Here is a 23971-nt window from a genome sequence, read left to right on the forward strand (position 1 = left end):
AGCTCCTTGAAAGTGGAGTTGCAGGTAGATAGGATAATGAAGAAGGCGTTTGGTAAGCTTTCCTTTATTGGTCAGAGTATTGAGTACAGGAGTTGGGAGATCATGTTGCAGCTGTACAGGACATTGGTTAGGCCATTTTTGGAATATTGCATGGAATTCTGGTCTCCTTCCTATCAGAAAGATGTTGTGAAACTTGAAAGGGTTCAGAAAAGATTTATAAGAATGTTGCCAGGATTGGAGGATTTGAGCTATAGGGAGAGGTTGAATAGGCTGGGACTGTTTTCCCTGGAGTGTTGGCGGCTGAGGGGTGACCGTATAGAGGTTTATAAAATCATGAGGGGCATGAATAGGATAAATAAACAAAGTCTTTTCCCTGGGGTGGGGGAGTCCAGAACTATAGGTTTAGGGTGAGAGAAAGAAGATATAAAAGAGACCTAAGGGGCAACTTTTTCATGCAGAGGATGGTACATGTATGGAATGAGCTGCCAGAGGAAGTGGTGGAGGCTGGTACAATTGCAACATTTAAAAAGGCATCTGCATGGGTATATGATTAGGAAGCGTTTGGAGGGATATGGGCAGGTGGGACTAGATTGGGTTGGGATATCTAGTCAGCATGGACCAGTTGGACAGAAGAGTCTGTTTCCGTGCTGTACATCTCTATTATCTGCAACAAAACTGAAAGTGCAGGAGAAACTCAGCAGGTTTGGCAGCATCCGTGGAGAAAAAACAGTGCATGTTTCGAGTCTAACATGGTTCTTCTTCCGAAATTTTCAACCTGTTTCTGAGGAAGTGTCGCTGGACTCGAAACATTAACTCTGTCTCTCTCTTTACAGACCTGCTGAGTTTCTCCAACACTGTTTTTATTTGTTTCAGATCTCCAGCACCCCCTGTTCCTTGTTTTTATGTTGCAACATAAAATGATACAGCACTGAAGGAAATCATTCAGCCTATTCATGCAGGCGCTAGCCCTTTGTCCAAACAGTCTTAGCCCTCCCTTCCTTATGGCACCGAAATAAATTCTTCTGTTAGTGTTTACATGGGAGAAAAAAAGACCAGGACGTTTCTCCCCCTGTGGGGCAGTGTTAGGAGTGTCAGTCATAAATCTGGTTCATTCCCGAAACTGCAATCATTTGGCGATATTTACACATTTCCCTCGATATGTTGTCTGTCTCCGAGATGCAGGGAAATGTCTGGGATGCCACCATTGACCGGTAGTGTGCGACACTGTCGCCTCCCTGCCCAGATTGACAGGACGGTTTAACCAATCGCTGCCGAACTGGGAATCTCTTGAGACTTGGTGCAAGGTAGTGGTGTATTGTATTTATAAAATATAGGGGGTGGGGGGACGAGTTGGCTAATTCGTCAATTGGATGTGACGAGAAATGGGATGTTCACATATTTCCACAATGTACCGGGAGCCCAGAACATCCCTTGTAAATAATGGCGATGCCGGGTCACTCAATGTCTGGGTGGAACAAAAGGCATTGTTAGAGAGGGAAAGGGAGAAGTTCAAACAGTGGTGAGTCACTGAGTGATGCACTGAACCCAAAAGTCCCCTGTCGCCGGAACTGCGGCTCCATAAAGCGGCGGCTGGCTGCAGTTGACCAGTGCGGAGCTTCGTGTGAATGCACCGCCAGCCTTGCTGTGGATGATTGGAAGGAGAACACTATCACTTCGCCAGGCTGCAGACCCTGGGGAGGAGGACTCGTAAGCAACACCTGGTGCTCAGTAAGGCGGCGGCAGCAGCGGCGGCAGAAACAAGCCTTGGCTCTGATCCTTCATCTCCCCGGGTGGACAGTAGAAATTGGATAACTATTTTTATATAAGAAAAAAAAACACACACACACAGAAACCGGCCTCAACAAAAGAAACGCTGGTGGAGTGAATCGTTTCCTGTGAACCATGGTAAGTCAGAGTTAGCCCTGATGGGGGAGACAAATACAATTTGTTAGGAGCAGTCGCCAACTCTGTTCATGGTTATTGTGCGAGATTGGGATTGAGAAATCAAGTCATGTGTTTTGGAAACATATCCTTGGTAAAAGTGAAAGTGTTAATTAAAGGGAGAGGAAAATAAAGATGTAGGTCCATGATTTTTTAATTTTCAAAAACGTGATGGTTTAAGTCATGTGCCCATCTCATCATTTGTGAACCAATAGATATGTGTGTCTATGGGTTTCATTTGAGCTTTTGTCTGTCTTTCACACCCCTACCCCTCCATACAGAGTGTCGGTAGCAGCTCTCGCCCCTGCTCCATGTCTTCCGCCGATTATTCCGACGATGAGGATGATTCTGGTCAGAGATCAGGAACTGTCTCGCCAGCTCCCGGGGACACGTTGCCGTGGAACCTACCGAAACACGAGAGATCCAAGAGAAAAATTCACGGAGGGTCGGTGCTGGACCCGGCGGAAAGAGCCGTTCTCAGGATAGCCGGTGAGACTTCACATATTTATCGGGTTAAAAATCTGGAATGCTGTGCATCGGACGCAATGAGGAATCTTATTGTCGTGCAGGAGAGCTGCAGGGTTTAATTCTACAATGCAGACGCCTTTATTTCCTTCCAAATCAAAGCTACCGTTTGTTTCACTGAATTGGGGCGATGATTTAATTGAGGGTGGTGCGTGAAACTGACAAGCAATGCGTTATACAGTAATGTTTTCAGTTTCACTTAATTCCCTTTGTTATCAACTAGCTGTTTCTGCTTGCTCGAGGTCTGGTCCAAATCTGGACATATATATATAGCTCCCTGACTTCCTCAGCTCCCATCGATATACAGTATACAGACATACAGGTATACAGTATGTATACCTGACAGGACTGAGAACAGACTTATTAAAAGATTGCAACAAAAACAAAATTGCTGGAAAATCTCAGCAGCTCTTGCAGCATCTGTGCAGAGAAATCAGAGTTAACGTTTCGGATCGAGTGATCCTTCATCACAAGGTGCAATTTCTGTTTTTTGTTTCTGATTTACAGCATCCGCAGTTCTTTCGGTCTTTATTTAGCATACGAGGTAGTGATATGCTATAATATAACAGGCATCTTGGGTTTCTTGCGGTGTGTCTGATTATGTCTCGGGGAGAAATGTTGGTTTATACCTCATTTTTTTTCCGAGTAACCAGGTATGGAACCTTCTTCCAGCTAATGATGATGTGTGTACGTTATACGACCAGATATGCTTGGTTTGAAAACATCATGTTAGATTTGATTTATAAATAGAAACATTTAGAAAACCAATTTTGGTTAAAGAAAAACATTTTCCTTGTAAAATGTTTCCCTTTTAAAAAAAAACACAATTCGTAAACGTGGATATGACGGAATGATTCCCTTCCCCTCCCTTCATCCTCAGACAATACCAAAACGCTGCAGTTTCTGCACGGCAGAGACCTCACGCCATCTTCTGCAGCTTGTTTAACATATATATATATATATATATATAAATCAAAATCCTGCCCTTCTAATATTCCTGGTGGACCACCCCACACCCGAAACCTTGTGTGTAGGATGGGCAGTCCAGATCAGGATTTAGATGGGGAAGGGGATGTCTGTGGTACATCAGAGAGAGTGATGTGCAGCCGGCTGTTGTATTGTTAACGGGAGAGGAGCTGGGTGGGGAGAAGCAGTGACCAGAGCGGCCGGTATCCCTCTCTCTCTCTCTCCGCCAACCCTGGGGGCCGGGGGAGGGACAGGAAGGATAAGGGCAGAGCGATTGGTGCTGGTGATTCCAGGGCGGTCCTTCGCTCAGCTCGCCCCCCCCCCTCCCCCCGCCTCCATGGGCTCTGCCAAGTTCCCAGCCCTCGGTGTGTCTCTTGTCTGTGTGTCTGTGTCAGTCCTTCCCTCCAAGTTGAAGGAGAGCTGTAGAGACGGTGCCGACCGCTCCTTTCCAGCACCTATGGCCGGCTACAGCTCAGGGTTCAGCCCCGCTGCTTACTATTACGCCGATGAACTGCAATATCTGCAGGCTTATGAGGACGTGCTGGAGCGGTATAAAGGTAAATCCGCTTTCATGGCTGTCAGCTAACGGTTTCGCCTCTCTCGCTATACCTTTTCCATTTTGGATTGTCTATTGTCCCGAATGATTGGACCAACGACTAAATGAAGTGTTTTGTTCAGACCGTGCTGTCAAATGTATTTTTGTGCGCGGGTAAGAGAGATCAGAAATATAAATCCTCCCACTGAGATTTATTTTCATACTCTCCCTCTCTCCTAATGTCTGGCTAGGTTGTCACCTTTTTCTCCATATCGATATTTCTATAAATAATATCGTGCCCCAGTTTGGCCAGGCCTCAGCTCTCTCAGTCAGATTGGTTTCTGAGATTTGGCCATCACTTGGCCTGTGATGTGTAACACTTGGAGGCTGTTTATAGATAAAAATGGCCTTAATATCTCCTATCTAATGTGGCTGAGAACTGTCAGAGAACTGTCCCAGCAGCCAAGAATTTGAACCTGCTGAATATGTGCATCTTTCAGAGATACAGGAATTGTTCTCTGGGATGATAATTCTGCTTAGTCATTGGAGCAATTCTGAAGATAACGGAGAATGAAATGACTCAACGTTTTTTTTCGCCTGGTGAAAGTGGGAATTAAATCCGCCAAGCTGTTATGTGGAAATGAGGGACACCTTTGTCCCTTTGTGCATTGAAGTGCTACCCAGTGCAGAGCAGGGAACAATTAAGGCTGTATTGTAAGTGCGTTGGCAGCTTGATGAGAGCAACATGGAACAGAATAGTAAAGCACCGGAGGAGAATATTCAGCTTATCGTGCTTCTGTTTGGTCTTAAAAAGAATTAACCAATTAGACCCAATTGCATACTCTTCTCTCCATAGTCTGGCTCTGAGGTTTTCTCCCCTTCAGGTATTCCTCCAGTTTCCTGTTTGAAAGTTGCTATTAAATCTGATACCACTGTCCTTTCAATGTATTCTTGACCATAACTATTGCTGTATGTATTTAAGATGATTTTCACTTTTTGGTTCTTGATTTATTTTTTAATGAATTTCAGTCTTGTGAACTGCTTGAAATTTTCATTTCTTTTCTGATTTGAAGTGTAAGAATTGATGCAGGATGTTTAAAAGTAATCTCATCTGTTGGCAAGTAAGATTCATTGTTGGCTTTATTTGACAGAAGGGTACTCTTTACAATCGGAAATATTTGACTTTTTTTAAAGTGTTGTCCCTGGTGTGTTGCAGCAGAGGTGACAGTTTCTTTATTTCTTTCCCTTCCTTCCCCTGTTTACCACATCCTTGTGTCCAGATTGTATTAGTCCAGGGAAGCTGCTGAGTACAATTTGTCACTTGATAGGTCTTTGGTGCCTTGACTGAGTGTTCATTCTTTTACAAGATAGCCTTAACTCTGATGTGTCATACTGCCTTGATGTTTTGATCTCTGTGATGATCGTAAAGTCAACAAGAATTCTAGTTCTGTTTGCTTTCACCTCAAACTTCAGTCCCAACCTTGTTGAGATTTGTTGTTTTGGCTTCATAGTCAAGATGTTTGGTATCTTTGCTCATTGAGCCTTCTGAGGAATGTTAAGTAAAATTTCCATGCAAGAAATTGGAGAGTGGATCAGTTATTTTCTTATTGAATTTGTTATATTTTGTTTAATAAAGTTAATACCTCTGTATATACAATTCTTTGTGGATATCCTTTTCTTTCATTAACCAAGTTTCAGGTCATGTATTATAATACTACTTGATGTAGATTGGTGCCAGTTTTTGTCAGATAATGGGAAGTGCCTTTTGATGCTTTACCATCTTAAAGGTGCTATGTGATTGAAAAGGTTGTAGATGGTCAGAATCTAACCATGTTGCACACTGTCTATTGCGAGTGTGTTTACTATTTTAATCAATGTTTTAAACAGGATTAAACGGTAAATGAACAAAATTAGATTTCATCTCAGCTGTTGCATAATGTAACTAGTAGAGAGTCAGCTGTGGAAATAACAGTTGCTGCACTCTCCAAGGAACAGAATCGAATGATGCATCAGTACTGGAATCTTGGCTTTTTGTTCTGATGCACTCACCACATTAAGTCTGTTCCTAATGTGTCTTTTCCTCCAGAGTTCCAAGATTTATTTTTCTCTTCACACTTAATGTGAATTTGATGTTGCTCTTAAACTTGAATTTTCTAAAATGTCCATGCTGTTGCTGCTGCACAATTTAGCTTGTATCTGTAGGTATTCAGTTAATGGTCCACATTCAGGTGAATTAGTAGGCAACTATTTAGCTTATTGGGATAAAGAATGAAGAGCCTTTCTGTGTTTTCTTTTCTTTGCTGTGTAATGCTCATCACATGAGATGGATTAACTCTAGTCACCAATATTTTGGAACTGAAACTTGCACAACATTTGTAAAAGTGGTCCTAAAGATACATTCCATAGATGTTAACTTTTTTTCAGAAATACCAGAACAGTTAATAAGCATTGTGTATTTATTCTGTTCTTTGCATTGTTTGCAGTTCATTTGCCATTGTGACTTGAAATGTATCTTATTTTCCTTGGCTATATGAGTGTCTGTATACACAATATAGGTATTTCTCATTTAAAAAATGTATTATTCGATTGCTAATTGTGTTAATCTGAATTATCCTAGTTTTAGTGTACATTATATGGTAACAGCTGCTGTCAGCAGCCTCATTTTAAGGGCTTTGTTATATGTAGACTGAGAATTTTCAGATTGGATGCAAGCTCTAGTGGACTTGGAAATTTTAGTCAATAGTTTGCTCCAAAAGCTGCTTTAATTTTATGTATTTCGTTGTGTTCAGTTGTAACTAATTTCATGCAGAATGTTATGCTGTTCTGCCAATGGCTGTACTGACAAAGTATTTCATGTTGGTCTGTTCAGTTATTCTTTCAAAGTACAATCTGCTCCAGTAAAAATAAGGCCACCAGTATGAGTGATGTAGTTTTAATATGGGGTAATAGTTTTCACGTTTAAAGGCAAGCTTTGCAGTATAGGTGTTTGACTGAAATTGTTCTGAGTTGGACATGAGGCAGAGTCTGTTTGACTGCTGAAATTGGTTTCTGCATTGGAAAAACCCTTCTTGAAGCTCTGTTCATAGGCTCTTCTATACTCTTCACATTATAACCTGGATGCTCGTTGACATTCTGGTTTCATTTAGGTATTGCCTTCGTGCTTTAATTTTTGGTTTAACTTAAGTTTTATATTTTGTCTTTCTTCATTCTGTGCACATAATTGGCAGGAACTTGACATCTTAGAGTTCCCTAAGTGCTCGCCTATGGTCAGACACAGGGAGATGCATGTGAAATGTGGGAAATGGAGACCAGACCGTGATGCTCTGTTCAAGGTTTTGTGGAATGCTGGTGCAGTGATGTAGTGTTACTGGACTTCAGCCCATATAGTTCCATTCAGAATTGTATTTGAGGTATTGCACTTCCAATTTATGCTGGGGCAAGCTAAAACTTTAGGCACTTGGATTTTAACACAAGTGCTTATTAAGGGCTATGGGGAGAATGCGGGTAAGTGGAGTTGAAATGCCCATCAGCCACGATTGAATGGCGGAGTGGACTCGATGGGCCGAATGGCCTTACTTCCACTCCTATGTCTTGTGGTCTTATGGTCTTAACACCTAGTATCCACCCTATCCTCAGCGCATTTGTTGGGGCAAACCCACATCTATGCCTTGGTTCCTTCCTAGGTTTATTTATTCCAATGATGTTCTGGCTAGCTACCCTCAATCATTTAACCCTTTAGGAGCGTGAGATCTGCCAATACTCTGTCTTTTATTCTAATTTGAGTTCATCCAGCATCCCTCTGCTCAGTGACCTACAATAACCCCAGCTCTATCAATGGCCCAGTTTTTAAAATTCTCATCCATTGTATTCAAATCTCTCTAATATCTCTGCCTTTCCTTATTTCTAGAATATCCTCCACACTTCCCTGCGCTCCTCCAGTTCTGGTCACTTGTACATCCCTGATTTTCATTGCTATACCATTGGACGTTGTGCTGTCAGCTAGCCGCAATTAAGCTCTGGAATTCTGTCCCAAAACCTGTTTGCCTCCTTTTCCTTTAATTTTGCTTCATTGTTCCCTCTTTGACCCAAGCTTTTGATCTCCTGTCCTAATATCTTCCTGTGTGGCTCAATGTCAAATTTGATCTGATTAATACTCCTCCAGTGAAGTTTGTTTTTGAGGATTTCCTATGTTAAAGTTAGTTTTGATTATCAGTGCCAGAGCATCAGCTGTGTCAATCCCTTTGTAACTTTGGTTCTTGTAAGTTTTAAAAGTCTTGTGATTCAGTTTGGGTGGAGCTGAGGTTGGTGTAACTGGTGGATTTAAAGAGGATTCCTGTGGCATATGCATGTTTCCCTTGATTTCCATTGATTACTTGCTCGCTTTTAATTAGTTTCTTGTTTTTGATACTGAGTATCGATTTGATGGCAAAATATGAAAATATGTTGTGTATTTTATTGGCTGCTTTTGTGATCTGGTCACATTCTGTCTTTTGAAAAATGAGTGGTTGCCTGTAGTTCAGAGATTGTGTGCATTTTCTGCCTTAGTGCCACTGAATGCATTCTGTCATGAGGCTGAAACAGCTAAAATTCCTTAAAAGCTTTTCAAATGTCACAATTGATTCCGCCTCCTCTTGTCGTGCCATGACTGAATTTTTTTCATGAGATGAATTCCATAATGAGCTCCATTTAGAGCATCTTCCTCAAGACTCCCGCCTCCATTGCAGGCAAGGAGTGAAAGCTGTCCCAGTAAACTGAAATGAATAACTTACTGCCTGGGCCAAGTTGGAGAACACTGAATTTGTTTGTTCTGGGATGTACAGTAGTGGTGTAAATTCTGCAGTCTCCTTTCCTCTCCCTTTCTCTCTCCCTACCTCCAACCACCCCCAGTGTCAGCAATGCCTCAATGGGTAGCACATTCATTTCTGGAGTTAGATCACAAGTTCCAGAGATTCTGATGCTCCGATGTAATAGTGATAGAATGCTGCACTGTTAGAGGTCATAGAATCGTAGAGATGTACAGCATGGAAACAGACCCTTCGGCCCAACCTGTCCATGCCGACCAGATATCTCAACCCAATCTAGTCCCACCTGCCAGCACCCGGCCCATGTCCCTCCAAAGGCTATATCTCCTCTCCTGGTTCAGTGTTAAAAGATCCCAAGGCATTTTCTAAGAGGAGCATAGGAGTCCTCCAGAGTATCGTGGTTAATATTTATCCACACACTAAAGTTACTAAAAATAATCAGATGATTGGGCCATTTCTGTTTGTAGATCTCACTGTGCACAAATAGCTGACCTGGCACCTGCATTTGTGCTTTAACTACAGGTCAGGAGTACTTCAACAGATGTAAAGTGCATTGGAACATTTCCTGAAGTTGTGCAAAACCTGGTATGAAATGCAGCCATTTCTCTCCCATCTTTTTAAATCTCACAACACACTTAATGTGTTACTTCAGAAGATAGCTTTTTCTGACTGAATACAATCAACACTAAGTGACTAAACATTATCTTCATATTCAATCATTAATATTACCAAACAAATATATGCAAACCACTTTTGGGAGATGCTTGCTACTGCTGTATGTAGGTTTTGCAAATACCTTTTCTTTAATCTATGTAGAAGGAAAATAACCATATTAGGATATTAGAACCTTTCCGACTGTCAGTCTCATCCATGTCCTTGAGTTTCTGTGCCTATATCCTCTTCTTTCAATCCCTATGATATCACCAAATCTGATTGAATTAACATCCAACCCTCTTCCCTCCCATTTTTCCAGTTGAAATAATTTCTAATACAATACAAATGTACATACTGGGAATTCTGAAATAAGAATAGAAAATGCTAGAGAAACAAAGTCAGGTCTGGTTGCATCTTCGAGAGAAACCAAGGTCATGTTGTAAATTTGATATGACTCTTCTTCCCATATGACTTGAAATAATATCTAGCTTGTCTGAATCCGTGTTCCTCCCAAGTCTTTGTTGCTTGTGGACTTGGGTACAGCCCACCTGTCCTGGGCGGGTTTTGCCATTTCATGATGAAACTAATATTGTTATTTTCACATTCAATTTCCAGACATGCTTTCCTGCACTCACTCGGCAGGAGAAACAAGTTACAGAAGTGAAGATGGAATAAAACAAGGGCTGTTCTTGAGCTTCACAATAGAAAGATAGAGCTTTTGAGGTGGAAGGAAGATCAAGGACTCTGAGCAATACTCTGAATAGTCAGAGAGGGTGTCATTTTTGTGGCTGAGTGGAAGCATTATTTGAGAGCTTGAAACACTGAGTTGTAGGAAAAGCAATCGCAGGTTTGAGAGGTGGCAAATCATTCACTGATTTTGCAAAGGGAGTTTGCACTGAGGCAGAAGTTTGCAATAGTAGAAAAGTTGAGGGTTTTTTTGTGGTGAAAAGTGGTTTTGAAAAGTAGGAAGATCATAATGGAGGAGAAGGAATATTTACAACATCAGTTGGCAAACCATGTTGCAGCTATATAAAACCCTTGTTAGGCCTTTTTTTTGAGTAACGTGTGCAGTTTTGGTCACTGCACTACCAGAAGGATATGGAAGCTTTGGAGGGAGTGCAGAGAAGGTTCACCAGGATGTTGCCTGGTCTTAAGGGGATTGGCTGTGAAGATAGGTTAAAAAGATGAGGATTGTTTTCACTGCAAAGTATGCAGTTGAGAGGAGATCCGATAAAGATCTACAAAATTATGAGAAGCACAGATAGAGTGGATAGTCAGAGGCTTTTTCCCAATTACAAGGGGCACAGGTTCAAGGTGAGAGGGGGAAAGTTTAAGGGAGATATGTGAGTTTTTCCATGCGGAGAGTGGTATGTGCTGGAACGCACTGCCAGATGAGGTGGTGGAAGCAGGCACATTGGTGACATCAAGAGGCATCTGGATGGTTACATGAAGAGGGTGGGAAGAGAGGGATATGGACTGAATAAGGGCAGAATGTTTGTTTTTGGTTAGGATATGATGATCAGCACAGGCTTGGAGGGCTAAGGGCCTGTTCCATTGCTCTATTTCTTTTTGTTCTCTTATCCATAATGAGGGCCAGTAAAGGAGTTAGATAGTCAGCTGTATAACAGGAATCTGATCAAGAGAGTGGGAGGTAAACTTCATTAACAGTTACAAACTGAGTGATAGAGGGCATAAATGAAGATGGGACAGTAATTGACAAATGATGGAGGTTCAGAACTCAGTAAGAGGTAACTGGGGAATTTAAGCTTGATTGATGAAGAGAAATATTGCGTCATTACAGGTGAGTGTCAAGGACATGCAGGTCCTGGGCTTCCTCCACTGTCAAGCCGTTACCACCCGATGAGGTGGAGGAATGCCTATTCTGCCTTGGGACCCTGCATTCACACGGGATAAATGTGGATTTCATCAGCTTCCTCATTTCACCTCACCCCACATTATTCCAGTCCCAAGCCTCCAACTCGGCACCGCCCTCCAGACCTGTCCATCACTGCCCCCTCTGAGCTATCACCTTCTCCCTCACCTTCATCCATCTGTTGATTTCCCAGCTACCTCACCCTAACCCCCCCCCCCCCCCCCCTTACCATTTATTTTTCAGCCCCGACCCACAAGCCTTTTTCCTGATGAAGGGCTTATGCCCAAAACATTGATTCTCCTGCTCTTCGGATGCTTCCTGACCTGCTGTGCTTTTCAGCACCATACCCTCTCCTCTCGGGTGAATGGATGCTTGACTGTGGGGTGACACAGTGACACAGTGTTTTGCACTGCTATCTCATGGTGCCAGAGACTCTGGTTCGGTTTCAGCCTCAGGTGACTGTCTGTGTGGAGTTTGCGCAATGTCTGCATGAGTCTCTGCTGGGTGCTCCGGTTTCCTCCCACAGTTCAAAGATGGGCAAATTCATTGGATTGCCATGGTAAATTGTCCCATAGTGTGCAAGCTGGGTGGATTAGCTGTGGGACATGTGAGATTATGGGATTAGTGTAGGAGTGTGGGTCTGGATGGGATGCTGTTTGGCTGGTTGATGCAGACTTGATGGGTCGAATTACCTCTATGCGTGCTGTAATGATTTTACAATCTCTGCCTTTGTACTTGTATTTGTGGCTGGTGAGGCTGGATGGGCAGGAGGAAAGTGTTTAATAAAATTATTGAGGCATCTTGTGTTAATAAATTTGCAAGATTGAGCAAGTAAGCTGTTTTCATTGTTCTGGCAGAGTTGGTCAGCTCAAGCTCATGTGACCTGTAAATTCTAGTCTAAGCTTCAACCACTTTTTGTTATGGTTGATTTTTGTTTTCAGCCCAGAGATTTGTAAAAGGCCTTCTGTCTCACCATTCACTTTTGGTGAATGTCAAGGTCTCTTTTTACTGACAACTTGTGCAAGTAATTAATAAGATTGATGATAAGTACTGCTCTGGGCACACAGCGTGGCCCAAGAGGGCACGAGCTTGGGCGAAGTTTCATCCAAGCAAGTTCAATTCAAGATATCCCAATACTTTATTTTCTACATCTCCGCAGCCCGAGATTGTTTGAAATTTCATGTCCATAAAAGGTTTCAGTTTATTCCTGAAATGTTTATGGAGGCACAAGTGTGTGGACCAGTTGGTGGTCCTGAATTTAAATATTTCCCCGTGATTCTCAATCTGTAGAATTTTAACATGAGTAAACACTTTTTGTCTCCTTTATGCTGGTCGATCGCTGCTGTGTAATCTGAAATCCAATATATTGCATTGGGTTTGGTGACAGCTGTTATTATTCTGCTTCCTCAAAGTTAGAAGTCCTCCAGAGTATTGTGATTATTGTTCCGTTTCCTGCAGATGCCTCACAGGGAGATGGGAAACTGCTGTTTAGTGGCTCACAAATGTATTTCCAACAAACTGACCAAGCTGAGTTAAGTAGTGTTTGCACTGCACACTTGAGAACCTGCATTTGTGAATCTAACTTCTGATTTGTTGCTTGTCTTTTTAATTTGTTTTTCCCAAGCAGGTTTTTTTTTCTATTTCTTTTTTCTTTTATCTTGCCTGTAAACCCACTTGCCATCTCTTCTTCATTCTTCCTTTTGCATCATTTCCCCTTTTATCTTCATGCTTTTGCTTTCTCTGCTCTTTATTAGGGTTGCATTCTGGAAGTTTCTACTTTTTTTTTCACTGCTGCGAAGTTTCTAGTAAACAAATATGTCAGAGTAGAATTTACACAAATATTATTACCACAAATCAGTACCAAGACTTGAGAATGTGAAATAACTTAGGCCTGAAGCCATACGTGTTTGTTTTCCACTAATTTGCATTTGGTTCAAGATTTAAGTGTCCTATTGTACCCAAAGTGGAAATTCTAGCCCACTCTGACTTTAATCTAGTTTAATCTTCGGCAGAAGTGGCAATCTCTCCTTAATTAGCACTGTGTTTTTCAACAATGTTGAGCTTTTCTTCACCATTTCCTTACTTCTCCACCCTTATTATTCTTTTTCACCTGTGGCAGTATCCTACACATGGGGATTGGTAACAAAACCCACTTTATTGTTGACAAATCTGTTACCACCAGCATTGATGTAACATAAGACAATTTAATACAATTTACTGGGTGGTGCACAAAATGCAGTTGTTTATCGAGGTATGAGGTTCCATTGTTCTTGAATGGTATGTATACTGACTGCTCCCAAATAAATTTTTTTGCACATTTCATTCAAATACAATTCATTCATCTACTTCTCTCTACATTTCTTTTAACAAGCACCATCTTTTCTCTTTTATGAACAATTCTATAGACAATAGACAATAGGTGCAGGAGTAGGCCATTCTGCCCTTTGAGCCTGCACCATCATTCAATATGATCATGGCTGATCATCCTTAATCAGTGACCTATTCCTGCCTTACCTCCGTAACCCTTGATTCCACTATCCCCAAGAGCTCTATCCAACTCTTTCTTAATTGAATCCAGAGACTGGGCCTCCACTGCCTTCTGGGGCAGAGCATTCCACACAGCCACCACTCTCTGGGTAAAAAAGTTTCTCCTCATCTCTGTCCTAAATGGTCTACCCCATATCTGTTCCTTTTGAGGTGATTAGTGAAAGTTTAATGCAATTAAACTATTATGGTCTCATGCCTGTCTGTTTCCTACCAAAGTCTACCTCATATTTTAAATACCTTCCATCTCCACAACTTCAAAATAACCTACAAATCTTGACAGCCAAAAGAATTGCAATAGCCAATTAATGCACAGCAAGGGCAAACAACCAGATGATGATGTCCAGATTGTGGTTGTGGTGTATGAATCTGGTTAGTGACTGAGATGTGCTGATATTGATTGAGGAATACGTTACTGGCCAGCACATTGGGGAAGCTCTTGCCTGCTGCTTTTTTCTAAAGAAAATGTTTCACTCATTCATGGAGAGTGGATGTCATTAGCTGGGCCAGCATTTGTCTGAACCTTGAGAAGATGGTGGTGAACTGCCTTCATGAACCACTGTAGCCCATCTGCTGCAGGTGCCTCTACAACACTGTTCCTTGGCGGAGTTCCAGGAAATGCATTTTAACTCAAATGATGAAGGAATAGTGATAGAGTTCCAAGTCTGGATGGTGTGTGATTTTGGGTAGAACTGCAGGTGATCATGTTTCTGTGCATTTTCTCTTGTCCTTTTGGTTGGCAGAGGTTATAGATTGGAAAGTGCTATCAAAGGAGTCTTAGTTAAATCTGCTGTGCATGTCTTAGGTGGTAAACATGGCACTGTGTTAGTGGTGAAAGGAATGTAAATATTAAGATGGCAGATGGAATGCCAGTTAAGTGTGTTACTTTGTTAGGCTAATATTAAGCTTTTGAGTGTTGTGGAAGTTGCACTCATCCAGACAAATGGACAGTATTTCATCATACTCCTGACTTATACCTTGCAGATGATGAACAGGCTTTGGGGAGTCAGGAGGTGATTTAATCGCTGCAGTATTCCTAGACTCTGTCCTGCTCTTGTAGCCACTGTATTTATGTGGTGGTCCAATTTAATTACTGGCCAGTGGTAAACCCAGAATGTTATTTGAGTTTTAGAGATGGAAAACCATTGAATAATAAGGGGAGATAGTTGACCTTCCCTTATTCAAGGTGTTCATTGCCCGGCACTTGTATGGCATGAAATTTTACTTGCTATTTTCTTTATTCCTCTCTTGCTTGTCGAAATTCACACCATAGAAGAAATCTATTCAGTCCATCGTGTCCCTGCCAGTTGACCAAGATCAGACTATACAAGTCCCATTTTCTGGTCTTTGGCCGATAGTCCTGGAGGCTATGGCAAGATAAAAGAATATCTAAATACTGCTTAAATATTATAGCAATTTCTGACTGAACCACCCTTTCAGGCAGTGAGTTACAATTTGTCACCACCCTCAGTAAAAAATAATTTGTATCCCACTCTCCCCTTAACCTTCTATTTCTTACCTTGAAACTATTTATCTTAGACATTGATCCCTCTAGTAATATTAAAAAATGCCTTTCTATCCAAACTATCTATGCCTGTCATCTTCTACACCTCCATCTGGTCCACTCCGAGTCAACACTCCTCCGAGGAAAACTACTCCAACCTATCAAATATTTCCTTGTAGCTCAGACCCTCTAGCCCAGGCAGCATCCAGGTTAATCTCCTCTGTATCCTCAGTAGTGCAGTCACACCCTTGCTGTAATTTAATGACCCAAAATTGGATGCAATGCACTTGTGGCCTAACCAGCATTTTTTGCAATTTCAGTGTAATATCCTTGCTCATTATTCTAAGCCTCTGTTAGTAAAGGCAAGTATCCCATATGTCACCTTAATCATTTTATCAACCTGCCTTGCTAACTTCAGGGTTCTGTGAATATGCACACTAAGGTTCCTCAGATGTTCAGTACTTTGAAGGATCCTGCCATTCACTGTGTAATCCCTTGCCTTGTTAGCCCTCCCTTACTGCATTACCTCATACCTTTTTTTTTCAGATTGACTTCCATTTTCCACTGCTCTGCTCAACTGACCAGCTTGTTGATATCTTCCTGTAGTTTATGGCTCTCCTCCTCACTACTTATCAACCTATTAATTTTCATTCTGAGGAAGGATCACTGGACCTGAAATGTTAACCCTGCTTTCTCATCACAGATGCTGCCAGACCTGCTGAGTTTTTCCAGCAACTTCCGTTTTGTTTTTGATTTACAGCACCTGCAGTTCTTTCTTTTCTAATTTGGTACCAATTTTCATCTTGTCCACAAACTTCTTGGTCATATCACCTACGTTTATTCCAAATCATTAATGTACACCACAGACAGTAAGGGCCCCAGCACCGAGCCCTATGCAACCATTTAGGAAATTTATTTCCAATCATGCAAACATCCCTCCACCATTATCCTCTGCCTCTCATCCAGTCTTGGAGTTAATGGATCCCATCTTAGTTACATTCTTGACCAGAAGTGAGCATAGAATACTTCAGTATCAGAGGGATTGTGAATGGTACCAAGATTGTGCAGTAATTGGTGACACATCTCCCCTTCTGACCTCATACTGTTTGGAAAGTTAGATGGCTGGGCTGAGGGCAAAATCCCAAGTAACTCCTGCAATGATGTTCTGAAACCAAGATGATTGACCACCAATAGTAATCTTTGTTAGTGCTAGGTATAGTTCCAGCAATTGGAGAGATTTCCTCTAGTTCACATTGATTTCAGGATTTCACATTTTCTGAAGGATCCTTGATGATGGTTAAATGCTGCCTTGATATCAAGGGCTGCAACTTGTACCTCACCTCTGAAGTTCATCTCTTTGACCATGTTTGAACCAAAGATGTAATGAGGTCAGGAACTGAGTGGCCTTGATGGAACCTAAACTAACCATCAGCCAGCAGGCTTTTACTGAGCAAATGCCTGTTTATAACACTGTTGATGACATCTCTTACTGACTGATGGATTCGGAGTACTGTGATAGGATGGTAATTGGTTCAGTTAAATTTGTCCTGTTTTTTGTAGAAATGTTGTATCTAGAAATTACTGGATAGGTGCCAGTGTTGTACCTTATTGGGACAGCTTGACTTGGGATGGCACAAATTTGGAAGAGCAAGTCTTCAGTGCTGGTGCCAGAATATTGTTGCTGCCCAACGCCTTTACAACTTCCAGTGTTTCTTGACGTTGTGTGAAGTGATTCAAATTGACGGAAGACTGGCATCTTTGATACTGGGAACCTTTGGATGAGCTCAGATGACTCCTCCCACTGAACATTTACAGTTGAAGATGAATGCAAATGCTTCAGCTTTGTCTTTTTGCACTAGTGTCTGGGCTCCCCATCATTTGAGGATGAAAATATTTGTGGTACCTCCCCATTTAGATAAGTTCAATTATTCACCACTATTTATGACTGGATGTTTAGAACTGCAAAGTTTTGGACTGAGGCATTTGATGTGGGATTGCTTGGTGCTGTTTTTTTCATGTTGTTTCCAATATTTACATCTGTTATAGCTTCATTGCTTTGATACTTCACTTGTATGCATGCCAGGTGCTTCTCTTGGCATGCTTTCCTATAATCACTGCTATCAACCACAGGATGGTGAGGTTGGCAAGAGTAGCCTTGAGAAATAGTTTATTGAATGTATTAGAAATTTGTGTTCTGGAACATTATGCTGGGGATCTATTAAGGACACAGGCTATTTTAGTTGTGGTGTTATGTAATGAGGTTGGATTAATTAAACATAACATAGAAAAGGATCCCGTTGGGAAGATGATCGTAACATACGAGAATTTCAGGTTGAAGATGAGAAACTGGAGTCCTACACTAACGATCTGAAGTTAAACAAAGATAATTCAATAGGCAATGAGTATACATTTGATCTCAGTGGACTGGGCAGGAAGACCAAAAGGTAGGACAGTTAATGAGCAGTGTCAGGTCTTGTGGTATTCAATCCTCCCAACCAAAATATATTTCAAAGAGGGGGAAAAAAGATCCACAGTTGAAGTTAAAGACAGCATAAAGATAAAAACTAAGGCATACCATAATGTAAAGGCCAGTGGCAGGTTGGAAAAATGGAAACTTTTAAAGATCAACAAAGGGTTACTAAGAAAGTAATAAAAAGAGCAATGGTAAATTATGAAAGAAAACTAGTGCAAAATATTTTTTTGAAGCCTTCTATATGTATATAAAAGTTAAGAGACTTCCTGAAGTCAATGTTGATTCATTGGAGGATGAGACTGGGGGGTTAATGGTGGAGACCACAAAACACGAATCAATATTTTGCCTTTGTTTTCATGGTGGCGGACTCTAGTACCATTCCAAGAATAACAGGCAATGCAGAAGTTATAGAAAGCAAGAAACTTAAAACAAGTATCATCATTAGGGGAAAAAAAAGAATTGAACAAGTTATTGGGAATGAAGGCAGACAAATCCCAAGGGCCTGATGGCCTATATTCTAGAGTCTGTAAGGAAGTTTGTAGCACAGGTTATAACATTCCAAAATTCTCTTAATATAGGAAAAATTCCAGAGGATTGCAAACATGCTAATATAATGCCCTTATTCGAAAAAGGAGGGAGGCAGAAAGTAGTTAGTTTGACATCTGTCATTAGAAAATTTTGAGAATCCATTATTAAGGAAGTAATAACAGGACATTTGAAACATCAAAACCCAATCCATCGGAGTTAGCATGATTTTATAGAGGATAAATTGTGTTTGACTCATTTGCTAGCGTTCTTCGAAAATGTAACAAATAATCTGGATAATGGGGATCCTGTAGATGTGGTGTATCTGGATTTCCAGAAGGCATTTGATAAGGTGCTTTGCAAAGTAAGGTCATGTGGGTTGCAGTAATTTGTTAGTTTGGATAGAAAATTGATGAACCAGCAGAAAGTTGGAATAATTGGGTCTTTTTTTGGTAGGCAAACTGTAACTGGTGGGGTGCCATAGGATTTGGTCCAGGGCCATAACTATTTACAATCTATAATAGTGGCTTGGATACAGGAAAAGAAGGCACTATAGCCAAATTTGCAGATGGCCTGAAAATAGGCAGGTAAGTTGCAATAAAGAAATAATACATTTATACATGAATATTGGTAGACTGGTAAATAGGCCAAATTTGGATAGATGGAATCTAACATGGATAAATGTAAGTTTGTGTTTTAGAAGAACAAAAAGGCAACTTATCTGGAATTTAGAAGAATGAGAAGAGATCTAATTGAGGCAAATAAGCTGCTAAAGGGGATTGACAAATTTGAAGTAAGAGGACATTTTCTGTCATGGAGCAAGCTAGAATGAGAGGTCATGTATAGTGTTTGTAACGAGGTCAGCTACGTGAACCTCATAGAATAAGAGTTCCCTGATCAGGGCTGTTAATCTGGTTTAATCAAGGAGCCGTGGCTGTCAGAAGTTCTGCTTGCTCTGAGGAAGCTGGATGAGTATCAAGGACTCTGCGTGTGGAAATAAATGGTGACTGGTGATGAGATACTGACCTCCTGTGGAATTATTTCATCACGGTTTTAAAACCGATTTAAAGAAATGAAGAAAAATTACCTTTTGAGTTGTGAATCTATGGAATTCATAACCCTAGAGTTTGGTGGATGATGGGACATTGAGTACAATTCAGGAGGCAATAGGCAGATTTTAAAAATTAGTAATGGGGTTGAATGGTTGTAGACAGCGGGCAAGAAAGTGGAGTTGAGGCTTAGATGAGATCAGTCATGATCATATTAAATAGGGAAGCAGGCATGAGGGGCTGAATTGCCTACTCCTGCTCCTAGTTCTTGTGTTCATTGGAGTGTGACTATACAGTCATTTTGGCACAGCATGCAACTGTGTAACTAATCCTTATCCAAGCAATTGTTGGTAAAATGCTGAAGTGAAAAGTGGAATGTACAAATTATTTTTTAATCTTTTACTTTCTTGGTGACTTTTGGTTGTTAAAAGAACACATGCAGAGCATTTATCTGTATAATACAAAGAATTTCGACTGAGAGAAGGAGTTGCCTACTAATTTTGGAGTGCTTGTGGATCATTGCTCCATATTAATATTAGCTGTATAATTTTATCATTCCTTTCTTATAAATAGACAAATAATTGAAGAAGAATTTTCCTTGAGTTTAATAATGTGCAGGGAGACAAAAGAATATGACCGATGTTTGACTAGGAGATGTGGTATTCATCATGGTAAGGTGGATCTGACCTCTCAGTATGATTATTGGTGGTTGATTAAATTGCCGGATGTTTTTCACTAGGTTTTTAAAACATGATCTTGTTTCATTATGGATCAGACACTAATGCACCAGTGTCTTCCTGCCACAATTCCAATTTTTCACTTTCACTGCACTGCATGTCGAGATGATGTGGATCAAATGACCTTTTCCATTGAGTGTTCTGTTACACACAGGCCAATATAAATCTTAGAACAGTAAAATATTGATTTTGAACCTGTTTGTAAATGTATGTGTGAGGAAAACTAAGTGTTTTGTGGCTCCTTTAGAATTGAAATTGGATAATAGTCAATAGTTATGAGTCTGAGCACATCCTTTTGGTGGTTCCATGAAGTTTTTTTTACTGACACATCCTGTATTTTAGTCGTTAAAACTTTTGAGACCTATATATTGAAATATTAATTTATCTACCTTTATTGGGAATGTCTTTGCGTTGGATATTTCCTGGATTTTGATCTATTCTTACATCAGTGACTGTGTTATCAGTAACATTCAAACTACGTCAAAGAAACAGGCCATTCAGCTCTGCTGGTCTCAATCAGGAGTATTTAAGCTCCAAAACTCTGCACCCACTTTCCTTCAGCTCTCTCTTTCTGTCTATAATCATTTATTCCTTTCTTGCTTATTTAGCTTCCCCAAAAGTGCAACCATTCAATTTGCAAGAGCTTTTGCTTGTGATAGCATATCAGAACTTTGTGGCACACTGTGGGTAGAGGAGTTTCTTTTGTATAATAATAAGTTTATTGCTGAGTATCTTGTATTGTTAGCACTTGTACAGGATTTTATTTCTGTGGTTGCAAATGGGCATTCTGATAACCAGAGAGATATAGTCTTAGATCAGCAAAAGATAAGTGTTTGCCAAAAAGCACAGTAGTCTCCAGGTGGTAACCTTGTCTGGAAGAGTTCCACGAATAGGTTCAGTGTGTGAGGTTCTTGTGTTTTGGGCATTTGGAAAGCAATACTATTGAGCCTTGTTGCCTCCTGGTGGTCTTTGTTGAATAAAAGAAGAATTTATGTTTCTTAGAATGCCTTTTATAATGCTTGGACCTCTGTGGGCACTCCATTGCTAATTAACTACATTTTCTGAAGTATATTTACTACTGTTATCTCAGAAAAGTCACAGCCAGTTTACACACAGCAAACACTCAGGAACAGTGATGTGACAATGACCAAACAATCTGCTTGTGATCGTTGGTGAAGGGATAAACATTGGCTGGGATAATGGGAAGAACTTCTTTACTGTTGTTTAAAAATGTGGTTACAAGATAGGTTATAATGTCCATCCCTCTGTAATGGGACTTAAATCCATCTCTGTAGTGGGACATCAATCTATGGTCTTCTGACTGCAAGAGGTCACTTACTGAGCTACAGCTGACAACATTGTTACAATCCTCACGAAGACTGCTAGTGTTTGAAGATTTGGAGATGCCAGTGTTGGACTGGGGTGTACAAAGTTAAAACTCACACAACACCAGGTTATAGTCCAACAGGTTTAATTGGAAGCACACTAGCCCTCCACTATCACCTGATGAAGGAGCGTCGGTCCGAAAGCTAGTGTGCTTCCAATTAAACCTGTTGGACTATAACCTAGTGTTTGAAGAGATATCTTAACGTCCAGTGATCAACTGAAAGAAACGATGCTGTGAAATTCCACTGTTTTAAAATAAATTAATTTTTCTGCGCAAGAAATCAGTAAAGCATATGCTAGTAGGCACAGAATACATACAGTCAACATCGAAAAGCATAATACAGTGTTATCGTACGTACTTTAGACTCAAATTTTCAACTGGGCATTCCCTTTTTCTTATGACTCCACTTCTCCCTCAAAGTCTCTGGCCATTTATCAGGTGTTTGAAGGTTCCTTCATTTTCTGAGTTCACACCAAAGTGCCACAGCTCTCAGCAATTTTCTTCAATTTTTGAAGGGTTCCAATGGTTCTCATGGGTATGAAATTTCATGGGAATGCTCGTAATTTGTATTTATATGTTTATTTCCTTCCACTAGCTTCTGGCATTGCAATCCTCCAGCATCTCTTCAAAACTTCATAGCTGTGGATTTCTCAGCCCAAGCAAGGGCTTCACTGCACTCATAGAACATAGAACATAGAACATAGAAGAATACAGCGCAGTACAGGCCCTTCGGCCCTCGATGTTGCGCTGATCAAAGCCCACCTAACCTACACTAACCCACTATCCTCCATATACCTATCCAATGCCCGCTTAAATACCCATAAAGAGGGAGAGTCCACCACTGCTACTGGCAGGGCATTCCATGAACTTACGACTCGCTGAGTGAAGAACCTACCCCTAACATCAGTCCTATATCTACCCCCCCTTAATTTAAAGCTATGCCCCCTTGTAATAGCTGACTCCATACGTGGAAAAAGGTTCTCACTGTCAACCCTATCTAACCCCCTAATCATCTTGTACACCTCTATCAAGTCACCCCTAAACCTTCTTTTCTCCAATGAAAACAACCCCAAGTGCCTCAGCCTTTCCTCATAGGATCTTCCTACCATACCAGGCAACATCCTGGTAAACTTCCTCTGCACCCGTTCCAGTGCCTCCACATCCTTCCTATAGTATGGCGACCAAAACTGCACACAATATTCCAGATGCGGCCGCACCAGAGTCTTATACAACTGCAGCATGACCTCAGCACTCCAGAACTCAATTCCTCTACCAATAAAAGCCAGTACGCCATATGCCTTCTTCACTGCACTATTTACCTGGGTGGCAACTTTCAGAGATCTGTGTACATGGACACCAAGATCCCTCTGCTCTTCCACACTACCAAGTATCCGACCATTAGCCCAGTACCCCATCTTTTTATTACTCTTACCAAAGTGAATCACCTCACACTTAGCTACATTGAACTTCATTTGCCACCTTTCTGCCCAGCTCTGCAGCTTCTCTATATCCCGCTGTAACCTGCCATATCCTTCTTCACTGTCTACAACTCCTCCGACTTTCGTATCATCCGCAAACTTGCTCACCCAACCTTCTAACCCTTCCTCCAGGTCATTTATAGAAATGACAAACAGCAATGGTCCCAAAACAGATCCTTGTGGAACACCGCTAGTGACGGCACTCCAAGATGAACCTTTGCCATCAACTACTACCCTCTGTCTTCTTCCAGCCAGCCAATTCCTAATCCAAACTTCCAACTCACCCTCAATGCCATATCTCTGTATTTTCTGCAGTAGCCTACCATGGGGGACCTTATCAAACGCCTTACTAAAATCCATATATACCACATCTACCGCTTTCCCCTCATCTACCTCCTTAGTCACCTTCTCAAAGAATTCAATAATTAAATTCTTGTTTATTGCCTGTACCTCAGAAGCACCCCTGATTTCTGATAACTGTGTAGCTGTTAGCAGACTTGCTCTCTTGCTCTGCTGGCTGAATGCAGGGCACATGTCCATCAACTTGCATGTGCTTAGCTCCAATCCCAAAGATCGTCTGGGAAAATGACGTGGACAACTGTGCAGAATTCTAGATAAGGCTCCATGCTGAATTGCTCACCTGTATGACCACAGAGGTTTGCTGAGATGTCTGATAGATTGAACAATTCAAGTTTATATTGGCATTACAACAGTTCTTCTCTAACTTACTGTCTGTTATTGGCTTGCCAACTGAAGGCCACTACCTTTTTTTTTGCTTTTGGTTTTCACCGTCCTACCTCTGACCTCTTTGGGGGTACATGGAACCCCTTGAGCAGCCATTATGAGGTATTTTAATTACCTTACCCTCACAATTTGAATCTTCTCAAATCTGCACGATATGTCTCAAATAATATGAATTGTGAACTAGATGATTGTAACATCACAAGCAAGAAACTGGTGGTATTCCTGACAGGAGCT

General features: G+C 41.1%; 1 protein-coding gene across 15 annotated transcripts in view; it reads left to right on the forward strand.

Annotated features, from left to right (window-relative positions):
- dst (dystonin) overlaps positions 1–23971 on the forward strand; it is a 622282-nt gene that overhangs the window by 25725 nt on the left and 572586 nt on the right. For 9 of the 15 annotated variants that reach the window (XM_072558451.1, XM_072558477.1, XM_072558489.1 and 6 more), the window contains exon 4: positions 2223–2430. In XM_072558451.1, coding sequence (XP_072414552.1) covers positions 2223–2430 — 208 coding nt within the window. Of the gene's footprint in view, positions 1–2222; positions 2431–3806; positions 3990–23971 lie in introns of those variants that run through there. The other 6 variants (XM_072558470.1, XM_072558544.1, XM_072558572.1 and 3 more) reach the window with 3 other exon arrangements.

The sequence above is a fragment of the Chiloscyllium punctatum genome, chromosome 3, assembly GCF_047496795.1.
Source record: "Chiloscyllium punctatum isolate Juve2018m chromosome 3, sChiPun1.3, whole genome shotgun sequence".
Classification (NCBI taxonomy): domain Eukaryota; kingdom Metazoa; phylum Chordata; class Chondrichthyes; order Orectolobiformes; family Hemiscylliidae; genus Chiloscyllium; species Chiloscyllium punctatum.